The 23,676-nt window shown below is 38.9% G+C and overlaps 1 protein-coding gene across 1 annotated transcript in view; it reads left to right on the forward strand.

Annotated features, from left to right (window-relative positions):
- Positions 1-23,676, forward strand: part of N4BP1 (NEDD4 binding protein 1) — a 48,132-nt gene that overhangs the window by 11,941 nt on the left and 12,515 nt on the right. The window contains exons 2-3 of the mRNA XM_044256200.1: positions 14,321-16,011; positions 23,361-23,491. Of these exons, the coding sequence (XP_044112135.1) occupies positions 14,321-16,011; positions 23,361-23,491 (1,822 nt within the window). The remainder of the gene's footprint in view (positions 1-14,320; positions 16,012-23,360; positions 23,492-23,676) is intronic.

Consider the following 23,676-nt stretch of genomic DNA (forward strand, 5'->3'; position numbering starts at 1 on the left):
ACACAGGTTTGTATGTGGGCAGGGGTGAGTAAAAAGAGAGTGATGAACCAAGACCTGGGAAAGGGGCATGGCTTTGAAGCAGAAGGAAGGAGATAACAAAGTCATGAAAGGTAGAATTTTTTAGATAAAAAAGGAGAGGCAGTTGAAGACGTCCACAATGTTGGCTTTTGGACTGTGATAAAATAATTTATTTTACTAAGAGTGAGATGAGTAACAAATGAAGTTTGGTACCTGAAGATATTATTTGGGTAAGAACAAAGAATAAATTGACCAGGAGAGCTGAGAGTTTTTTGGAAGCTGTAGAAATTTCATAGATTTACAGGAATGGGGATCAAGTCAGGGGTAAATACTGAGTATGGTCCCTGGTCCTGAGTCAAGAAGTACACTCAAGAGTGAGTACAAAGGAATTTCTTCCCTGTGGAGCTGTTAAGGCACTCCTCCTGGGAGAGCACTTGGTAGTCATTTTAGAATGAGATGGAAGAGAAAGATGGAACAGAAAGCAGATGTTGGAAATGCACTGGAAAAATGGCTAATATGGTTACTCATTTTATAGCAGTATTATTAATATAGATAACCAGGTAGAGACCTAAAATGGATCTGTTACAGATTTGTAAATTAATCATGTTAAAAATCTTTTCTTCTTCTAAGTCTTATGTGGTGCTTTGAAATAAGGCATATTCCGTGCGATGTGTGTCAATGTCTAAAAATCATATTACTGCTCCTTTCTTTCCTTTTGGAGATAATATACAGCACCGTTTATGTAAGAGTCCCCTAAGTATGAGAAATCTTTAGAATCCTAAAGTGTGTAGCCAGAGATGGGAAGTGTTTCCAAACATTTTAGGAATCTCTCTAAAATGTATTAAGAGCTTCCTTGACTGCATAGTTTCTTTTTCCTTGATGAATTGTGGTCCACTTGAGTGTCTTCTGTGTTAGCACAGTTATGCTCCTGACAGCGGCCAAAATGTGTTAGATCCGCACTTAAGCTACCTGATCTTGAGTTGTTATGGCTTTTAACCATTATGTCTTCCTTAAATTTGTTTTTGCACCTGTGCTCTCAGTTGTCATTTGCTGTTACGGGCTCTGTGTTGTTCCTTCTGTACTTTGAACCAGCTGCTTCAAACCGTATGTGACCTGCTGACAGAGCCCCTCACGTGTGCGCCCATAGTAAGTGATGGTAGACGGTGAACAGTGGTTCAGAGAAACCTTTCCCCGGTCAAACCTGTGGACTCTTGAGTAGCCACTCTGATCTTTTCTGGTTTTAGATATGTTCTGAATGGCACAGGTTGCCAAGAACTTCTCTTTGGTTTTGTGAAATGTTAGAATAGGGTTGAGAAGAGCTGGTTTGTAGAGGGTAGAATAATAGAAAGTCACTTTACTATATGAAAGGGAAGTTACAATTGTATGTATCAGATGCCCCCTCCCCTCATTTTTTTTACTAAAAAGCCTGAGTAAACAGCATATGAATATTACAGGGTGGGGGAGACAGTTTTTGACTAACATTCAAATGTTGAGATAACCATTTACAGCCAAATGCAAATAATGGATATTAGGGTCCACAGATGCTTATCCATGCAACTGATGGCTAGACATCTAGACTGCAGTAATACTGTATACCTGTATACTTTATTGTTCACTTCTGAATTTGAACATAAAAATCAATTGTTGCTATTTAGTAATTCACAAGAGTAAAATATTAATGAAAAAGTGGGAGTCTTAATCTCAAGGGATAATTACTCCTTTCTTTTGGGAGTACACAAAGATTTGTGCATGTGAAGCTGTAACAAGCTCTTAGCACAACTGTCCCTCAAAACTATGCATTTAATCTTGTAGTAATGGTTTTAGTTTCTTAGCAAATAATGTCAGACGACTCTGCTTGTATTGGGCATTTCTCTGCCAGTGCTCCTGGTGCTTACATACTGAGAGCCACCAGAGCTCTCCTGAGGCCTTCTATGATCTTTTCAGAGGATCTAAATTTTACTTAATTTTTTTCTCTGAAAGATGGTAATCTAAATAGTATCTGGATACCTCCCCAAGAATACTTCTTGCTGTGAAATGATTGCATAAGCAATGATAAGTAAATTGATTTGTTTGTAAATAACACATCAGATTTATAATTTTAGAGTGTGTATTTTCTGTAGGTTCAAATGTATAAAATGGATGAAGTTGATAAAAACATACAGACTTCTGTGATCAACATTAAACAAATTATGTGTGGGAAATCTGTATACCTTCTCAATTTTGCTGTGAACCTGGAATTGCTTGAAAAAATAAAGTCTTTTTAAAAAAAATCAAAGTCGGGATTATCACTCATCTTTGCAGTTACCTGTCTTGTGTCAGCATCCAGTTTAATATTACTTTCTTTTTTTGGTTGCATAGCATTGAGAACATCCTAAATCAATCAGTACAGTTACAATTAATTAGTTATAACTCTTCTTGAAGATTATACCACTCCAGAAAAGTGACAGAAATAATGGAAAATGTTTGTTTCAGAGATGAATCACTCACAATATTTCAAAACTGCTAACATTTCTTATCTTAAATGTCAGATAAGAATCAAGCAAAACAAAACACCAAAGCTATCACTAATGTAGCATCGCAGTATGTTCTGTATCCATTTTAAACATTTTTTATTTAAATTAGGAAATAGGGAGAATACCAAAATAATATATGTACATGGTTAAAATAAAAATGTAGTACTGTTTTTGTAAGAAACAGTAACAGTCCTTACTTCCTAAAGGCAACTACTTTTTACTGTTTTTAGCTCTTTGTTTTGATGGTTACCTAAAGAATTATAAATAATATACTGCTATTTTTTATAAATTTTCGGCATTATCTACTTTCTTTAATAGATGAGGTGGGGCACCTGGGTGGCTCAGTCAGTTAAGTATCCAGCTCTTGGTTTAAGCTTGGGTCATGATCTCGTGGTCCTGGATCGCGCCCCACACTGGGCTCTCCACTCAGTGTAGAGTCTGCTTCAGATTCTCTCTCCCTCACTCTCAAACTTCCTCTCTCAGTCTGACTCGAATAAATAGAATCTTCAAAAAAATAAAAAACCAATGAAGCAAAAACTACCCTCCATTTTCCCATTTGCTATGGTCTGAATCTTTGTGTTCTATCACAGTTCTTCCGGTGAATCCCAATGCCTGATAAGATAGTTTTGGGAGGTGATTAAGCCCTGAGGGGCTTGAATGAAGTTAATACCCTTACCAAAGAGGCCCAGGAGAACTCCTTTGCCTCTTCCACCACATGGAAGTACAACAGGAGGTCTGTACCCAGAAAGAGAGCCCTCACCCAAGCACACTGGCACTCTTATCTTAGGTTTCCAGCTGCCAGAACGGTCAGAAGTTTCTGTTGTTTCTATGCCACCGGTCTGGTATTTTATTACAGCAGTGTGAATGGACTAAGACACCTATATAGTTATTTTGTTACTAGCTAAAGTAAGAATCAAGGTTTATATAGTTACACGATTTATGTAAATATTACTGCAAAGCCCAGTATTGTATTACATTATGTATTCCTTCTGATACAGCTTTTAATTTTTACTGCAATTTATCTGCCCTGTTTTCATTTACTTGTGAAATATGATTTAAACACATCCTTAAGTTTGTACAGATACTCATTGAGCTTCCTTTTCCAGGAGAACAGTCCTTGAGCCTCCTTGCCTCCTCCACTGAGCTAATTCCTCAGCTTGTTTGCTGCACAGCTGTAGTCTTTGGACATCTATTTGCCAATCTTGGATTGGATTTACTAATTACTTCATCTCCCTTATTTTTGGTGGCCTTCATCTTCAGATAGTTTCTCAAGAAACTGTGAGAGTGATTTCGTTGGCTTTTAGCATGTCTGGAAATGTCTTTAATATGAATGGTTTAGAATTATAGATTAAAAAATCACTTTCTGTTAGAATTTAGAATGCATTGCTATCCTTTTTATCCCCCAGTTGTCCAGATCTACTGTTGAGAATTTCTAATATTCTGATTAGGATTCTTTTATATGTGCCCTGTTCCCATCCTGCCCCCAGGATTTTTTTCTTGTGGGCCTTTAAAAAGTAATCATGCTTGGATATTCTTTGAACCCTTTCAAGATAATATCTGTGTGCTTTAGTGTCCAAACAGGATTTGATGTAATTTTTTCACTAATCATACATGGGGTCCTATGTATTTTAGTTCTGAGAAATTATTTGTTTTACTTCTTTATTAATTGCCATTCTGTTTTTGTTTTTGATTTTGATTTTGTTTTGGAGTGTCACTTATTTGGGTTTTGGATATTCTAGATGGACCCTTAAAGTTTCTTTTCCCTCTGGTTTTTCAGTTTGTTTCTGTGGTACTTTTGGAGAGGTTTCTTCCAGTGTGTCTTTGAAATCTTCTGTTTACTTGTATTTTGGCCATCATATCCTTAATTTACTATTTTTGATTTGATTTACTATTTTTGTCTTTGATTATTTGTCTTTCTTTAGCATCTTGATTTCTGTTATATGAACTCATTATCAGATTATATGTTTCTGAAAGCACTAATTAAACTTTTGTTGAACTTTTCTTTCCTACCCTGCATTTATTAGTTGGTTTCCCTCTAGTTTATGTTCTACTCTGTTGGTTTCTGTCTTTCATATTTGAGATATTAATCTGGCAGGTGTCCTTTTTATATTTCGTATGGCATCTGAAAAACTAGTTGGAAGCCTTGTGTCTTGGGCAGGATCTGTTGCTATGTGGGCTTTACAAATTGGGTCAATTGGAGAGAGCCCTTGTTTGAGAGGATACTTGTTTCAGAAGCTTTTCATCTGGAGAAGAAACCTCTTCTCTCTGGGTTGGCTAATAATTGCTGGCATTCCACTGAGTGGATGTGATCAGCTTTTTCTCATCTGGTGGCTGCACAGTAGTCTCAACAATATTTGACTCGTGAATTCAACCATGCACTTATGCTAAACAGGCAGCATTACTTAAATATTAACAGGTAGCCAGGAGATTCCTGTTCTGCGTAAGATAGAACAACCAGACTCTACCCTGTCACTCCTACTGAATATGATTAGAAAACCTGGACAGAATCCATGGAGCAGCTAATTCGAGGGCTCTGAAAATTAAATAGTAGGCAGACTGGGTTTGAAAACCAGAATTCAGAGCACCACCAAACCAGTGGCAAGTCTGCCATTTTTTCCTCTTTTTGGTCCTTCATCCTGAATTCAATGTCGCTCAACCAGAAAGTGGAAATGATCACCAGTGGATAGAAAGAGCAGTAGCAGAAGCCCTCTGGTTCGGGCTCCAAGGGCAGGAAAGGGAGCACCTAATAGAGGGCAAAGGCCATTTCCTTCATTCCAATGCATACCAGCTTCCAGCCAATCCTGTGATGGTGACAGGGGGAGGTTGCTGGAACCAAAGTTCTGAGGGAGGAGAACCTTCCTTTCCAGTTGGTGCAGTTGTGGTCCCAAGAGGATGGGGCCAGCCTCATTACTTTGTCTGTGTGTATCCTCTGGCATGATCCAGGCAGAGCTGCAGAAGTGCAAGGCAAAGTGGGGTAACCAAAGCCCCAGCTTTCTAACTGGAAGATGGAAGAAAAGAGCCTCAGGGAACCAGAAACCAGAGAGAAACCATAAAAATATGGCAGAGAGGGTAGAGCTCAGAAAAGTGACTCTGTAAAGTTTTGATGATCTCCTGGGTTTATCCCAAAGCTACACATGTGTGGATCTGCTTTTCGTCAGCATAACAAAGACTTAAAAACTGAACTAACAGAAAAACTACCATCTAGGTCCCAGACTGGCCTCCGGTAGCACACATGTGGGACAGATACGGATAACATTGCAGAGACTTTAAAAACTAAATTAGCACCAGAATCACAGCTTACTGAAGACAGGTTGCAGCTTGCAGCCTGAATCTAATTAGGTCAATTAATTACCTGTTAGAACAGAAGTATCAACATTCATCCTAGGATTTAAATAAGACTCAGCATCTCATAATATTTAGAATGAATACAATACAAAATCACTTGGCATATGAAGAACATGGAAAATACCAACTCTCATGAGAAAAGACGGCAGACACCAATGCCAAGATGACACAGATGTTAGAATCATCTAACAAAGACTTTTTTAAAAATTTTTATTTATTTGAAAGCATGCCCACAAGTGGGGGATGGGCAGCATGAGAGACTCTCCAGCAGACTTCCTGCAAAGTGTAGAGCCCAACCTGTGGCTGGATCTCCGACCCTGAGATCATGACCTGAGCCAGAAACGAGAGCTCATCCCTCCCAGAATCAACCCTCATCCGACTGAGCCACCCAGGCATCCTTTGTCTGTCTGTCCTATCTCCACACCCATTGTGGAACCCAATGCAGAGCTCAAACTCATGACCCCAAGATCAAGAGACCTGAGCTGAGATCAGGACTCAGACACTTAACTGACTGAACCATCCAGGTCCCCCATCTAACAAAGACTTGAAAAACATCTATTATAAAGATGCTCCAACAGACAATCACAAATACTCTTAAAAGTAATTAAAAAATAGAAAGTTTCAGCAGAGAAATAGAAGATACAAAGAAGCAAATGGAAAGGTTAGCAATGAAAAATACAATAACCTAAATTAACTCACTGGATAGGCTTTATTTTAAAATGGACATGACAGAAGAGTCACTGAGTTTGAAGACAGAAAATAGAAGGTATCTAGGAATGTCCAGTTGGCTCAGACGGTTAAGTGTCTGCTTTTGGCGCAGGGCATGATCCCAGAGTCCTGGGATCAAGCCATCGTTGGGCTCCGTGCTCGGTGGCGAGCTTGCTTCTCCCTCTCCCTTTGCTGTTCCCTCTGCTTGTACAATCTTGCTTTCTGTATCAAATAAATAAATAAAATCTTTAAAAAAAAAAAAAAAGAAAGAAAGTAGGAGTTATCTAGTCTAAATGAGGGGAGACGGGAATGTGGCGTTTAAAAAAAAAAAAAAAGATGTGGAGAAATAATGCCTAAAGATTTCCGGAACCTGGCAGAAGATGTAAACATAATTTAAGAAGCTCAGTGAACACAAATGGAATAAGTTCCAAGACTTCCACACCCAGACATCATAACCACAGTGCTGAAAAACTAAAGACAGATGAAAAATTACAAAAGCATTTAGAGAAAAACACATGTAGAATAACAGCAACTAGGATGAGTACAGGTTTCTCATCAGAAAACTACAGAGGCCAGAGAAATGACACAATATTTTTGAAGTGGTAAAAAACAAAACAAAAAAAATGTTACCCAAAAATTCCCTATCCAGTGAAGTTAATCCTTCAAGAATGAAAGTGAAATAAAGCATGATAAAAATTCTCATTTGAATAAAAACTAAAATGAAATCATTGCCAGTATCCAGTTCTAAAAGAATTGGTAAGGGAAGTTCTTCAGCCAGAAATGATAAATACATGGATAAATGTAATAGATTACTTTAGCTTCTTGAGTTCTTTAAAATGAGTTGTTGAAAATAAAATTTATAATGTAGTCTGATGGGATTTCAAATGTGTATACATGTAGTTTATGTGGTGGCTGTAACGTACAAGGGAGGGCAGAGAAAAGAGAGATTAAGGTAAAGGATGATAGTGATGTTCTAAAATTTATACCCAGGGGCTTTAAGTTAGGGAAGTGACTGAATGATGGCCCAGAGAAGTCAGTGCCACTGAAGGAAGATTTTGATTATATCTCCTGGGAGAAGGGTGCATACTTCACTATGCTGGGCTATAGGTGAAGCATTGGGCTTTGGTCAGGAGGCAGAAGCAGGAGCAAGGGGGAGGGCAAGGCAGGATAGAATAAACCATTTGGAATTGGCTAGTTTGGGTAATTTCAGTGGCTTTGGGGGATGAAGGCTGGTTTCAGTTGTCTGGTTCCTGGCCCAGGCTTGATACAAGGTAAGGGAAATACTGGCTTAGTGTGTGAGTTCGATAAAGAGATGGGTGTGGGGACATAGCACTAGATCAGTCAATCTGGACACATGTTCACCCCTGCTAGAAATTAGAGGTAAGTCTCTCCTCAGGTCTGAAGGCCCCCCTAAGATGTCAGAACATCATAAGATAGAGAAAATAAAAGCATGACTAGTGCAGATGATAAGGTTTATACATTCTCGAAATGATAAAATATTGACTCTGAAGTAGATCAGGTATGTTATAATTGATAGCATGACCGCTTTAAAAACTATACAAAGAGATATAGTAAAAAATACAATAAATTATAATACTAAAAAATATTTGTATAGTGCAAAAGAAGGCCATGTAGGGAAAAAAGGAATTAAAAGTCAGGAACAAGCAGAAAATAAATAAATAGTGGACTTAAATCCAAACAATTTCATTAAAAGTAAATAGTATAAACACACCAATTAAAAGAGATTGTCAGAGTGGATTTAAAAAACATAACCAAACTATATGGCATCTTCATGAAAGTTATTTCAAATATAATGATACAGATTAAGTTCAAATGAGGATAAAACATCTGTGCAGCCATTAATCAGAACAGAGCTGGAGTGGTAATATTACTGTCAGACAAAGCCTTCAGAGCAAAGAGGAGTATTTACATAATGATCAGAGGGTCCATTCACCAAGAAGAGGAAACAGTGCTTAAATGTGTATATTCCTAATAGTATAGCTGTAAAATTTATGAAGCAAAACCTGGGAGAACTGACAGGGGAAATGGATACAATTATAATTGGAAACTTCAGCATCCTCTCAACAAATGACAGAACCATCAGAAGATCAGCAAGAATAAGAACTCAACATCATTAGCCAGCCAGATCCAAATAGTTGTTTTTTGAACATTGCCCAGCAATAGCAGAATGCACGTTGTTTCCAAGTATCCACAGAACATCTGTCAAGATAGACCATATCCATAAAACAAATCTCAACAAATTTAAAAGAATAGAAGTTATTTAGAGTATCTTGTCTAATTACCAAGAAATCAAAACTAGAAATCAATAACAAAGATAACCAGAAAATCTTCAAATATTTGTAAACTAAGCAACACTCCTCTGAATACTGAATAATTTCTAGAGAAATTTAAAAAATACATTGAACTAAATAAATGAAAATACAGTATATCAAAATGTATGGGATGTAGCTTAAAGTATTAGTGCTGAAAGAGAAATTTATAACTACTTTAGAAAAGAAGAAAGTCTCAAATCAGTAATTGAAGCTCCCACTTACAGGAATAAGAAAAAAATAAAAAGAGCAAAATAAGTGCAAAGCAAGCAACAGGAGGGAGTAGCAGAAGTCAATGAATTTGAAAACTGAAACAATAGAGAAAAATAAATGAAATAATAAGCTTGTTCTTTGAAAAAAAAAAAAATAAAATCGACCTCTTAGCAACCCTTAAGAAAGCAGAGAGAAATTACTGATGTCAGGAATGAAACAGGGTATCAACTGTAGAGTAGACCCTGCAGACATCAAAAAGATAAGGAAACACTACAAACAACTCTGCACGCATAAAGTTGACAGCTTAGTAAAAATGGGCCAATTCCTCAAAAAGTGCAAACTATCATAACTTACCCAAGATGAGATAGATCATTTGAATAGACTTATAGCTATTAAGGAAGTTGAATTAATAATTTGATAATTCTTAAAAAGGAAATCTCCGGGCCCAGATAGTTTCACGGGAGAAGTCTACAAATTGTTTTGGGAAGAATTAGTGTCAATTCTACACAATCTTTTCTAGAAAATACAAGAGGAGAGAATACATTCTTCACTCACTCATTATCCTGATGCTAAAACCCAACAAAGATGGTACAAATGGAAACTACAGACTAGAGTTCCTCATGAATATAGTTGCAAAAAATGTAAAAATTCTTAACAAAGTATTAGCAGGTAGCATTCATCAATATATTTATATATCAGGACCAAGTGGCAGTTTTTCCAGGGATACAGGCTGGTTCAGTATTCAAAAAATCAGTCAGTGCAACCTACCATATTAACAGGCTAAAGAAGTGAAGTCACTTGAGAATATTTGATACAGTAAATAAAGCATTTAACAAGTTTTAATACGTATTCATATTCCTGTTCCTAGATAAGTAGAAATACAGGATGACCTCCTCAACATGATTTTTTTTTTTTAATATATAAAAATCTAACATCATAGGGGTGCTTGGGTGGCTTAGTTGAGTGTCTACCTTCAGCTTGGGTTGTAATCTCAGGATCCCCCCCGACTTGTGTGTGCTCACTCTTTCTCAAATAAATAAGTAAATAAAAAAAAAAGAAAGAAAGAAAGAAAGAAAATCCCAAGGAGTCTGTAAGAAAAAATCCTAGAACTAGAAGTAGGTTTAGCAAGGTCACAGGATACATGATCAAAATCTATTTCTATTTATTAGCAATGAACACAGAAATCAAAATAGAGTGCCATGTTCTGTCACTCCAGAAATCAAGTATTTGGGTGTACAGGGTTTGTATGCTCAAAACCATAAAACACTGATGAAAGAAAGCAAAGATCTAGAGAAATAGACGTTATTCTTATAGCAGGAGACTCAGCAAATGTCTCTTATCCTCAAGTCAGTCTGCTGGTTTAACAAAACTGCTAAATGATAGCTAAGCAAGATTATCCTAAAATTTACATGGAAAAGCAAAGGAACTAGAATAGCTAAGAACAATTTTATAATGAATAAAATAGCAATTACTATTACTATCCAATTTCAAGACATTCTGTAATTACAATAATCAAGATTGTGTTGCATTGGGGCACCTGGGTGGATCAGAAGGCTGGGCCTCTGCCTTTGGTTCAGGTCATGGTACTGGGGTCCTGGGATCGAGTCCCGCATTGGGTTTCCTGCTCGGCGATGGGGGGGCCTGCTTCTCCCTCTCCCTCTGCTGCTCTCCCTGCTCATGCTCTCTCTCTCTGTCAAATGAATAAATAAAATCTTAAAAAAAAAAAAAGATTCTGTTCTGTTGCATTGATGAAGGAATAGATACCTAAGCCAGTGGAACAGAATAGGGAACCCAGAAATAGCCCCACGAAAGTATGACCAGCTGATTTTTGACACCTGCAAAAGAAATTAGAGAAAGGATATTCTTTTCCAGAAATGGTGCTGGAGCAATTAGATATCCATAAGCAAAAACATGAACCTCACCCTAAATCTCATGTCTTATCCAAAAGCCAACTCAAAATGGGTTGTAAATTTAAATATAAGACTTTTTGAAAAATTACTGTAGGAGAACTATCTGGGATCTGGGGTTTGGTGAAGAAAAAGCCAATGAACTAAACTTCCCTAAAATTAAAAACTGTCTCCTGTCATAGAAGATCTTGGTAAGAGGATGAAAAAGCAAACTAGAGAACAAAATATTTGTAAGCTGCACATCTGAGAACGGACTCCTATATTTGTAGAATATAACAACAACTCCCAAAACCCAACATAAAACCCAAATATTCCAGTTAGGACCAAAAAATTGAGTGGACAGTTTGCAAAGGAGGGATATAGAAGGCAAATAACACATGCAAAGATATTCAGTATCACTTGCCATTAGGGAAATAAAAACTAAGACCATGAGGAGATACACTATACTCTTAATAGAACAGCTAAAATAAAAAATAGTAGCACTATCAAATGCTGGTGAGGATGAGGAAAAACTGGATCTCTTGATCTCATACATTGTTGTGGGAATGGAAAATGTTACAGTTATTCTGGAGCACAGTTTGGCAGTTCCTTGAAATCTAACCATGCACCTACCATATGGCGCAGCATTTATCCCAAAGAAGTGAACAGTTAAATTCACATGAAAACCTGTTCATGAAAATTGTTCATAGTAGCTTCATTTGTAGTGACTCCAAACAGGAACAACCAAAATGCCACTCAGTAGATAGTGGTTAAAAACCCGTAGTTCATCTGTACCATGGAATAGTACTCAGCGATAAAAAGGGATGAGCTTGATACATTTAACAGCTTGGGTGGGTTTCAAGAGCATCATGTTGAGTGAAAAAGGCCAATCTGGAGGGGCCTGGGCGGCTCAGTCAGTTAAGCGTCTGCCTTTGGCTCAGGTCATAATCCAAAGGTCTTGGGATTGAGTCCCGCATTCAGCTACCTGCTCAATGGGGAACCTGCGTCTCCTTTTCCTTCTGCTGCTCTGCTCTCCCAGCTTGTGCTTTCTCTCACTCTCTATCAAATAAGTAAGTAAAATTGTAAGAAAAAGGCCAATCTTAAAAGGCGGAAACTGTTTAATTCTATTTATGTAACATTCTTTTTTTTTTTAAAGATTTTATTTATTTATTTGACAGAGAGAGATCACAAGTAGGCAGAGAGGCAGGCAGAGAGAGAGAGAGGAGGAAGCAGGCTCCCTACTGAGCAGAGAGCCCGATGCGGGACTCGATCCCAGGATCCTGAGATCATGACCTGAGCCGAAGGCAGCGGCTTAACCCACTGAGCCATCCAGGCGCCCTTTATGTAACATTCTTGAAGTCACAATATGATAGAGACAAAAACAGATGAGCCGTTGTTGGGGGTAGGGATGGTGCAGGCAGAAGTAGGGGTAAATAGGACTAATGGGTGGCATGAAGGTAATCTTTGTGGTGATGGAGTCATTACGCTGATTGACGTGGTATTTGCTTGAATGTGATAAAATGGCACAGAACTGTGTACACGCTGTATCAGTGTGAGTGCCCAGGTTTTGATACTGCGCTGTAATTAGGTGAGATACACTTAGTGATTGGAAAGGACTGGGCGAAGAGTACACAGAACCTTTATGTCCTGTCTTTGCAGCCTCCTGGAAACCCATGATTATTTCAAAATAAAAATGTTTTTAAAGAGAAATAACTTCAAAACACAACCTAAATGCAGCATAGTTTCAAACAAGTGGTAGCAAAATGTCCATTTGGACGTGTTCAGGGAGGCTGACATCAGTATTTAGCACTCTGCACACACATTCAGGAAAAAAGGATGTTCAGTTACTATACTTTGTGTTAAACGCAGTTACCGTGTTGCAAAATTAGCAGACCGCTCTCATAAACAACCAGCACACGTGCGTCCTGCACCAGTCATCTCCCATCTTTACCACCAAGCCCCCCTACATGCCAGGTTTATCCAGAGGACCTAAGAGGATCTTGTGATTGAACATGATACAGCTTAGATCAGATGTCTCCTCTCCGACATTTTCCTCCTGTTTCTACTCAGAGGGATTTGGACCCATTGGTATATGAATTCTCCCTGAAGCTGTGTGACCCCTGTGACAGCAAGCAGGCAGCAGGGACAGGGCTGCAGGGCCTCACCGGAGCTCTTCAGTAGCAACATTTGGGGGAGCGCCATTCTGATTTTTGTGTCAAGTATGGGTCATGTGTTTCCAGGCTCATTTCTTATAAATGTCCTTCCAGAAAATTTGCAATAATAATTTAGGAGTGTTATTATTTAGGAAGCACTAGATAAAAGACACTGTCGTCAGAATTTTACTATCTCGTCGAGTTTCCTCAAAACACCTGGGATTGCACCATCTTCTCACTCCTCTACGTGGGGACATGAGGTTAGGGGGGCTGTGGAACTGTACCAAGGCCTCCAGACCCCCAGAGCTGGGGTTTGAGCCCAGGAACAGACTCCAGCGCCCACATTACTAAGTGTATCCCACCATGCCTCTGTGTGTGTGTGTGCGCGCATGCGTGTTCATTGTTCACATCATTCACACTTTGGCCTCTGGGAGCAACCTAATTGGCTGGAGAACGCTGTTCCCTTTCTTACCTCACTGAGGCCTTATTTAATACCAGATTTACTAGAAACTCTGGTTTTCTGTCTGAGAGGGGGCAGTACTGCCCAGCACTCTCTGGCTATTTCTATTTAGATCTACATTTAAACAGTCTGCCCTTTGAATTAAAAAAAAAAAAAAAGACATAAAATTATATAGACTATGCATTGTTCTAGCCAGCTAGGGAATTTATTTTATTTTAATTTTTAAAGCTTTCAGAATCTCTGTTTTATCTGGAAACTAAGGACATTAGTAGCAAAGCAAAAGTCAAGGTTTATTCTGGAGTAAACTGACTTGATTATCTTATCTCTTAATTATGTCATTGTATCAATAAATACCTGGTGGCAAGCAAAATGTTTGTTCTTTATAGATGTAAATAAATCCAGTCTTGTCCTTACCCACTGTGCAGTTGGGCATACCCCAAAGATCATATTGCAGGATACATTATTGAAAATGTTTACACGGGCTTTTAAGGCAAAATTTTCAAGTCCAACAGAAACGATTAAGCAGCTTAAATCTCTTATCTTGACTCTTTTATTTAAAATGTGGCATTTTTCCCCCAAGTTATTAGCATGCTTTTGATTTTTGTACGGCTTGACATTTATCATTATGTGTAATATAATAGGTGCTATAAAGAGCTTTTGTAAATTGATCTAATTTCTTAACTCCTCTTTACAGGAATATATTAAAGGAATCTGTGAACCAGAACTAGAAGAAAGAGAATGTTACCCCAAGGCCATGCACTGCATTTTTGTTGGGGCCCAGAGCCTGTTTCTGAAAAGCTTGATTCAGGACACCTGTGCCGATCTCTGCATTCTGGACATTGGTCTTCTTGGCATCAGAGGAAGTGCCGAAGCTGTGGTCATGGCTAGGAGTCACATTCAGCAGTTTGTAAAGCTCTTTGAGAATAATGAGAACCTACCCAACAGTCAGAAAGAATCCGAGGTGAAAAGGGAATTTAAACAATTTGTTGAAGCTCGGGCTGACAACTATACAATGGACTTGTTGATTTTGCCCACTTCCTTGAAAAAAGAGCTTTTGACACTCACACAAGGTGAGGAGAATTTCTTTGAAACGGGAGATGATGATGTTATTGAAATTGGAGATTCTAAACAAACAGAGTTTCCACAGAATGCTGCCACAGGGCTGAATATTTCCAGAGATGAAATTGTTTTGCAGGAAGATGCAAGAAATAAAGCTGGCACTCCTGTTTCTGAGCTTACAAAACAAATGGACACGATCTTTTCTAGTTCACAAGATGTACTTTTTGTTCCAATAAATGGTCTAAGCCCAGACGAAGAGACATTATCCAAAGACAGAATTTGTCACAAAAGGAGATTTTCTGATTCTGAAGAAAGGCATACCAAGAAACAGTTTTCTTTGGAAAATGTTCAAGAGGGGGAGCTTCTCGATGATGGTAAGACATTAGCTGGAAGTGTAATCATTGACTTATCCGATTCTTCTGCTGATCCTGAAAATTTAAGTCCCGATGTAAAGGACACTACTGAGGAAATGGAATACAACATCCTCGTAAACTTTTTTAAAACCATGGGCTATTCCCAAGAAATTGTTGAAAAGGTCATTAGGGAGTATGGGCCATCCACTGAACCATTATTGCTCTTAGAAGAAATTGAAAAAGAAAATAAAAGATTCCAGGAAGACAGAGAATTTTCACCTGGTACTGTGTATCCAGAGACTAACAGAACCAAAAACAAAGGTGTTTGTAGCAGCGTAAATGAGCTTACAACGGATTCCACTCCAAAGAAAACACAAACTCACACACAGCAAAATATGGTGGAAAAATTTTCTCAGTTACCATTCAAAGAATCAAAACCATGTACCTCAAATTGCAAAATTAATACTTTCAGAACAGTGCCAATAGAACAGAAACAAGAAATCTGGAGTTCAAACCAGAATTATGTTTGTAACATGGACCTTGAAACTGATGGCCTTTCACCCTCTGTTGTTCCTTCAAGTCCCAAAGAAGTTGTCAGTTTTGTTTCAAGAGGAGCCTCAAGTCACCAGCCCAGAATTCCAGTTTTTCCTGAAAATGGTTTGCAACAGCAAGCAGAACCCTTACTTCCAAGTAGTATGAGGTCTCCCTGTGAAAACCGATCAGGGTGTTGTAGCTCTCCCCAGTCTAAGCCAAATTGTCCACCCCTTTCTCCACCAATGCCACTTCCCCAGCTGTTACCTTCAGTTACTGACACAAGGTTGGCAGGACCGTCTGATCATATTGATTCCTCCGTCACTGGCGTTCAAAGGTTCCGAGATACTCTGAAAGTACCCTACAAGCTGGAATTAAAAAATGAGCCAGGGAGAACGGATTTGAAGCACATTGTTATAGATGGGAGCAATGTCGCAATTACGTAAGTCCACTATTTGCAAGTTATAGTATAGTTGTAAATAGGGCCCTAAGCAGTATCTCAGAATTACATGCAGTTGAAGGAACTTATGCTATGCATCTGTCTAGCTGATCTGTTTTCTTACCTGGAAAAAGAAAACATGAAGCAGCTGTTTGGAAAGTTTTGTTATTCCATCTTCTGGAGTTATAAACTTGGCTTTTCATCTTGCTGAACCTAAATTTCTGAGGGTGAGAGATAATAGAAAATTTGTCTTCACTTTTGCATTGCCTAGTCAGTGATAACAGTATAGAGATTTTTACAGCATTAGCTACTTTTTTTTTTTTTAATCATTAGGTTCTTAATACCATGAATTCCATTAGGTTCTGAATATGAGGATGGAGCTTAAAGCCAAAAAGATTTTTTTGTCTCTTTATGCTACTTTATGCTATTTTTATGTCTCTTTATGTATGTTGAGGTTCTAGGCAAGAGTGCAGTGATAATGGATGTGCTGTACTTCTGTTGTTCTTTGTTGATAGAGTGATAGCAATTTCCTTTCTAAGGAAGTTCATCAGTTTGAGCTTCTTCATGGTCCTCTGCTGCTACAAAAAGCTTGTATATTTGCTTTTAGCAAAAGGAGTTAAAAGATCATTTCTATTTAACCTGTCTTGGAAACCTCTGAAGAGTCTGTATTTTATACATCTGGTACAAGCTTGGGTTTCTTCTCTAAGGGGAGGTTTAATACAATGACTAAGAAGAGGAGAGGGGATCAAGAGGGAGTCTGCCCTGCTATGGACCACCTGTTTGACCTCATGTAGGTTTCTGTCTGCTGGGTTTCATTTGCTGTAATCTGTTGCCTTTGCCTTGTCCTAAAGGGCACCTTTATCATGCCGTTTCAACAACTGGTAGGTAAAGTCTCTCTCCAGTTTTCAAAATCAGTCACTCCGTTGATTTTGAAGAAGTCTGTAAGGTCTGGCATTTAAGTGGCTGTCATTTAAGAAAAGGGGCATGTCCCTGGACGCCAGATGAAGACGGTGAAACTCTTCTAAATTTTAGCAAATATGTATGTGACCTCTCTCTTAGGAATTCTATAAGTGCTATATATTTATTTTTTTGTTTTGTTAATTTTTTACTGAGTTTTCAAACAAATACATAAAAAGGTAATAGGATGAATCTTTTTTTTTTTTTTTTTTAATTTGACAGAGAGAAATCACAAGTAGACGGAGAGGCAGGCAGAGAGAGAGAGAGGGAAGCAGGCTCCCCGCTGAGCAGAGAGCCCGATGCAGGACTCGATCCCAGGACCCTGAGATCATGACCTGAGCCGAAGGCAGCGGCTTAACCCACTGAGCCACCCAGGCGCCCCGGATGAATCTATTTTTGAATTTGGGATTCCCCACCTTCAGTAGTTCTCAGCTCATGGCCAGTCGTGTTGAGCCTATACCCCCACTACTGCCTTTCACCCAAGTTATTTTAAAGAAAAGCTCAGATAGGTCATTTTATCCTTAAGTACTTTAATGTCAGTTTTTTAAAATAAGGATTCTTTTTATTTTTGACTGAATTGTTGATGCTGTATTTTGCTGTCAAAAGAAAGAAAAGAAAGAAAGAAAAATCCCAGCATTCCCCATGTTAACGTTTGAAGATAGGCTGGAAAAATACGTAATACACTTGTCTTCATTTCTAAATAATACTGTTTGTTGTCATTTCACTTTGCTTTTTGGCAGTTCTTGTTGGGGAAACCCAGCAAATGGCCCACAGCCACATAGCGTTATCTAAGTAAAAATGTAAAGTGCAGTTTCAGTCACCCACAGTCCAAGCCCAGCACCAGTTCCTCATTGTTATGATTTCTTTAGCAAGTGGTGATAATAAAATTTAGGTCATGATTGTGAGTAATAGTAATCCTTTTTCAATTTTTATAACTGGAAAGATTGCCCAAATTGGCGTTGAAGGATTAAGAAATCGTAAAGTAACATAGAACGAGCAGTGATGATGCCACTATTTAAAAACGTTTGGGAGTAGTAACTAATGTATTTCTCAGAGGGGTCCCTGTTGGAATTTAGAGTGGTACTGCCTTTCATGACAGGGTTTTTTGCATATCTCGTCCCTCCTGCTTTGCCCATAGTATGACACCCCAGAACACTCACACCTATTTACTGACACCCATGGGTGCAGTGCCATTTCTTTTGAAAACCACTGAATTAGTGCACTAAGGGGAACCACGAGCAGACTTTCATTACTTTTCCTTTTAAAAGCTGATTATTTGGGGAGGATTCCAGTTTTCTTTGAATTCACAGATGTCTGTGTTTAAAAGCAACAATTATTTATAAGGATGTATTATCCAAAAAATAACAGACTTATACTTAACTTGATAAAGATTGATCTGAAAATATCAGTAACTAAAATTAACTCTTATCCTGGGGGGAACTGCTTTATAGGACAGGGTCTTATTTGGGGGTGATGGAATGTTTTAGAACAAGATCTAAGTGGTGATTGTACAATACTGTGAATGTACTGAATGCCACTGAATTGTTACTTCAAAATGGCCGGGATCGAGTCCCACATCGGGCTCCCAGCTCCATGGGGAGTCTGCTTCGCTCTCTGACCTTCTCCTTGCTCATGCTCTCTCTCACTGTCTATCTCTCAAATAAATAAATAAATAAAATATTTTTTAAAAAATGATTATATTATGTAAATTTCAACTCCACATTTTTTAAATTTGGGAAAAAATTGATCCTCATTTGAGATCACTTTGATAGTAAATGTGGATTCTAGATTGTACATTCCGTGGAAGAAGTGATTTGTATGTCTCCTATTAACTGAAATACCTGCAGGGTCCATGGTGCTGGCACATGGTGGGCACTCAGTAACATTCTGTTGAATGAATGACCTAAAGACTTAAATATTAGGATTTTTTTAATAAACATATAATATATTTTTATCCCCAGGGGTACAGGTCTGTGTATCGCCAGGTTTACACACTCCACAGCACTCACCAGAGCACATACCCTCCCCAATGTCCATAACCCCAACCCCTTCTCCCAACCCCCCTCCCCCCAGCAACCCTCGGTTTGTTTTGTGAGATTAAGAGTCACTTATGGTTTGTTAAATATTAGGATTTTTAAAATGACTTTTCCCCACTCTTTTATAACTTCCTATTCCATTGATCAATTTAGATTGAAATTTAACTGAGACATTTTTCAGCAAATATTTGAAATCTTAAAACTGAAACATTTATTATGTTTTAGGTACTTTTACTTTACTCTTTTAAAATGTAATCTTTACACTGATTTTGTGAGACAAAAATGATCTATACTTTTATAACATAAAATGGCTTAAAAATCTTATCCAGGATTCACAGATAGGAGATGTGGGCCCATAGGCTCCCAGAGCCATCATATATCCTGCCTCCTCCCATCAAAAATGAGGTTGGAATTTTCAGGTCTTGGCAATGTAGAGTACTTAAGTCTTGAGTTGTTTAAGCATAAACCTCACTTATTTGACCCAACTGGTGCAGAAGTAGTTAAAAAGGAAATTTGAACTCTTAAACAGTAGGATTTGTTGGTTTGATCCTACTCCGGAGCAGCTCAGACCTACCCATCTCTGGGTGTCTGCCTGTCCTGTATTATATTAGATCCGGCATGCTGTCTGCAATCCATATACACTGTGAGAAATTCCAAAATACCCACTTCATGCTGCTAATTACACATATTTCTACTTAGTTTTTCCCCTTGTCACCATGAATGAGTCAAATGATGAGTAAATGGAAATTGTTTGTGGTGCACGGCTAGACATCACAGTGGTGGCTAGATCACACTCAGACTCGGTCACTTTGAAACTTTATCATTAGGACACCTGACTTATCTGGGTAGATAATTTTCCGTGTAGATGAGGTTTGCCCCTTCGCTTTTCAGCGCTATGTATTTTCTGCATTTTTTTCATGCTAGTCTTCTGTATCAGGGTCCCATGGCTTTTTTTATTAGTGGAAACTATAGAAGGAAATGACTTTTTCCCGGGGTAACTCCAAAAGAGTTTTTTCACCATTTGCCCTACATTGCATGGTCTGGGTCTATCACTACTGTGAGATTTTATCAAGCATCTGTTGCCCATCTCCTCTCTGCTTGGGACATTCTTCCTTCCAGTTTAATGCCCGCTATAATATGGAAAACAACCAGATGATGTAACTTGTTTCCAACTGCATGGAATAGGACTTTAAATCTCCCTTGAGAGCCAACACACCTGGCCCCTCCGGCCTATTAATCTGTTCATTCTGCATTCGGAGCTGGAAGCCCCAGACCTTTGGCCTTCCCAGAAGTAGAGGAGAAGTTACGGTATGTAAACCCTTTGTCTCAGAGTCTAAATTTAGACAGTTGGTCTGGGTCGACCTGTCAACAGGTTCCTCTGACTTGACTGCAGGGAGGTGAGGAGGCACATTTCTGCCTAGCCAGGATGTTGGGCAGTTGAAGTAGGAAGCAACAGGAACCTTCTTGTTACCTGGAGGACGTGAATTTGGCTGCACTTGATTTTCTTGTCTAGTTCCATTTTTTGGCTGAATCTATGTGTTTTCCACCAGAATTTTGAACTGCCGTTTTTATTCCTAAAACAGCTCTCAAGATTTTTCAAGGTACCCACAGTGATTTGATCTTATCACTAAGGATAACACTGGAAATTAGTACAGAGCTAATGTTTCCGGAAATGCCATATCTTCCACTGTAAGTTTGTGCGTGGTATAGCACAGTGGGATTGCATCTACTTGCATTTTCCTTCTTTTCCCCCGGGATCCCCATGGGACAGAGCTGGATTCCACTCACTTTCTACTGTTGCACTCAAAAGAAGCTTTAGAGGGAGGGAAAAAGTTAGTACACATTTGTAGCCGATGAATAAACCAAACTTTACAAGCCTTTTTTAGTGCATTTCTCTTAAGGATTGTTCTTTTCAGGACTTAAATAACATACATATTCCTTGGTTTTTCTAAGAACCAGTAGGCTGGTTTTTTTGTGTTTTTTATTTTTTATTTTCATGTTAAGGCTGTGGTTGACATTAACTCTGGGTGTGTTCTTGCTGTTAAGCAGTTAGAATGGTTTTTAAAGATTTTTTTTTTTTTTTAAGATGACGCCTACAAAAACTACCTCCAGCCTTTCTCCAGTAGCAGATGTCCTGTTGCTACATTCTTGCCATGTTTTGAGTGCTTTTAGATAAACAGATCACTGCTGAGTTACTTCATCAAGAAGGTTTACTTGCATATGTTTTCTGGAGCAAAGCTGATGTCCGTGCAGTCTCTTATTTGTGGCTCACAGAGAAGAGAGAGTGGGCTTTAGACTCTTAAAGGAGAAGTGTCTGAGCTGTTCTTCTGAGTGTTAGACGTTTATTGAATGTCCAGCCTATTTTTCCTTCGTGAGAATGTAGATTTAGGTGGGGACAGTCCCAGTGTAGGGTGGTAGGGGGGCACTGGCTCCGGAGTGAGGAAGCCTGAGTAATCCCAGCACAACCACCCTGTGGCAGTGCAGCCTGGGAAAGTTGTTCAGCCTCTCAGGGCTTTCGTTCTTTGTATCTAGTAGGAATCTACCCTTGTTCTCCTAAATTCTGTCATTCCGGTAGACAATATAGGATAGCAAGACAGGAAAGGGGAGAGATGATTGAGGACCTGTTTCTAGAAATGGCGTCATAGAAGAAGGTTTGGTATTGTGTGCCTACGGCATTGGAGGAAGGCATAAGAGAAGGTCTACAAAGATAGCAGGGAAAAGAAAGCTCACTGCCGAGGAAGAGGGCGATGGCAAGCCCACCTGGCCAGAAACGAGAGTGATAATGCATGGTGATGGCTAGATCCCTCCTGACGAGAGAGGTATCGAGGGGACCTTGAAGCCGTGCCCTGAGTTTGTTGAAAGGAATGCTGCCACTGATGACCCTGAGCAGGATCGAAGGCCTTGACAGCTGTATTTCGGGGTCTCACTGGAGTTTGAGGAGGTATGGGAATTAGGAGAGCATGGGGTTGACTTAGGACACATTGTGCTTGAGGTGACAGGACTTCTAAGTGATGGAATTTTGGTTTTGATATGGAGACACTAGACATGAAGAGAAGACAGGACTGAAGATGCAGGATTTCCTGTCACTAGAACCTAAGTAACTATTGAAATAGTGAAGATAGATTATGCTCATTTCATAAACTGTAGCTTCACAGTTTGGGGGTTTGAGGTTTTGTTTTTTTCTTTCTTTCTAATATTCATGGTTAGAAAATGGATCACCACCAACTAATGTCAAACTTTGAAACCCCCTCCCCTTTTTTAAAAATCTCCACTTTTACTTAACTATGGGAAAATACAGTTTAAATATTTTTTCTCGTTTCTTTTGAAATTTGTTACCACATTTTTGGGTGGGGTCAGTTTTAAATCCACTATACCAGGGGTTGCAAACTGTGGGCCAAATGTGGCTACCACCTGTTTTTGTAAATAAAGAACACAGCCACCCTCATTCATTTCCAGTTGGCAGACTTGAGTGGAGCAGCAGAGACCATATGGCCTGCAAGGCCTATCTGGTCCTTTACAGAAAATCGTATCCTGACTTACATTCTATACAGTTCATTGTTTGTTTGCATCTGCTCCCCACACTTTGTTTCTTTCAGTAAAAGCATCTGCCATGGCCTCCAGTTAGTTCCACTGGAATTGTGTCCTCAATTTATCTCTGGGAAGCTGTAAACTGAGTAGGTTTCACAGTTCCCTAGAAAGGGTATGGAGCCCTGGAGCTGGAGGCACTTGTAGCCTTTGGAAGTTGTGAGGACCATGGAAGGGTTATGTGTACTTCTGCTTCAGCAGCAAGTTTCTTTTTTTCTTTAAGATTTTATTTATTAGAGAGAGAGGGAGAGAGCATAAGCAGGGGGAGCAGCAGAGGGAGAGAGGGAGAGGGAGAAGCAATCCCAGAATGTTGGGATCATGACCTGAACTGAAGGCAGATGCCTAACCGACTGAGCCACTCCAGTGCCCCCAGCAACAAGTTCCTTAATAAAATGTGTAAAATGCTCTTAGAGGTCAAATGACCAGGCAGGACTCTTTGGAATGGGCTCTCTAAAGAGCAAAAACAGAATAAAAAGTGCAATAAACAAGTATTACGTTGAAGCTCAAACTGCCTTCTATCTCAATAGCATGTTCAGTTAGATTGAACAAAGTACAAGAAAAATGATAAAGCTATTAAGAATCACATCTCATGCAAAGTCTTCTGTCTTGGCTTTGTAAAGTCATAAACTATGCGATTTGGTGCCAAAGAATATAAAAGAGTATTACAGGGAATTTTGTTGCAGTTGTTTTTGTTATATATGGAATTCACCTTTTCACTTTCTCATAGTGAAGCTTAACATACTTTAAGCTGAAATAAATTTTGTTCTCTTCTAGCCATGGTCTGAAAAAGTTCTTTTCTTGTCGTGGAATTGCAATTGCAGTTGAATATTTTTGGAAGCTTGGCAACAGAAACATCACTGTATTTGTCCCACAGTGGAGAACAAGGCGTGATCCTAATGTCACAGGTAAGGCAAACTAAACTGATCCTTCCAGATTTCTCCTTTTCTAGATGTTTAACGAGTTGGCTTATATTTGCAACACGTGCTACTTAGAGCAGAGCCATGTGCCTTAGACAGCAGCTTTAAAAAAGTAAAATGGTAAATCTGTTGCGCGCAGTAGAACATTAGGTGGAGTGTGTTACAGCATAAGA

Source organism: Neovison vison, chromosome 7 (genome assembly GCF_020171115.1).
Source record: "Neovison vison isolate M4711 chromosome 7, ASM_NN_V1, whole genome shotgun sequence".
Lineage (NCBI taxonomy): Eukaryota > Metazoa > Chordata > Mammalia > Carnivora > Mustelidae > Neogale > Neogale vison.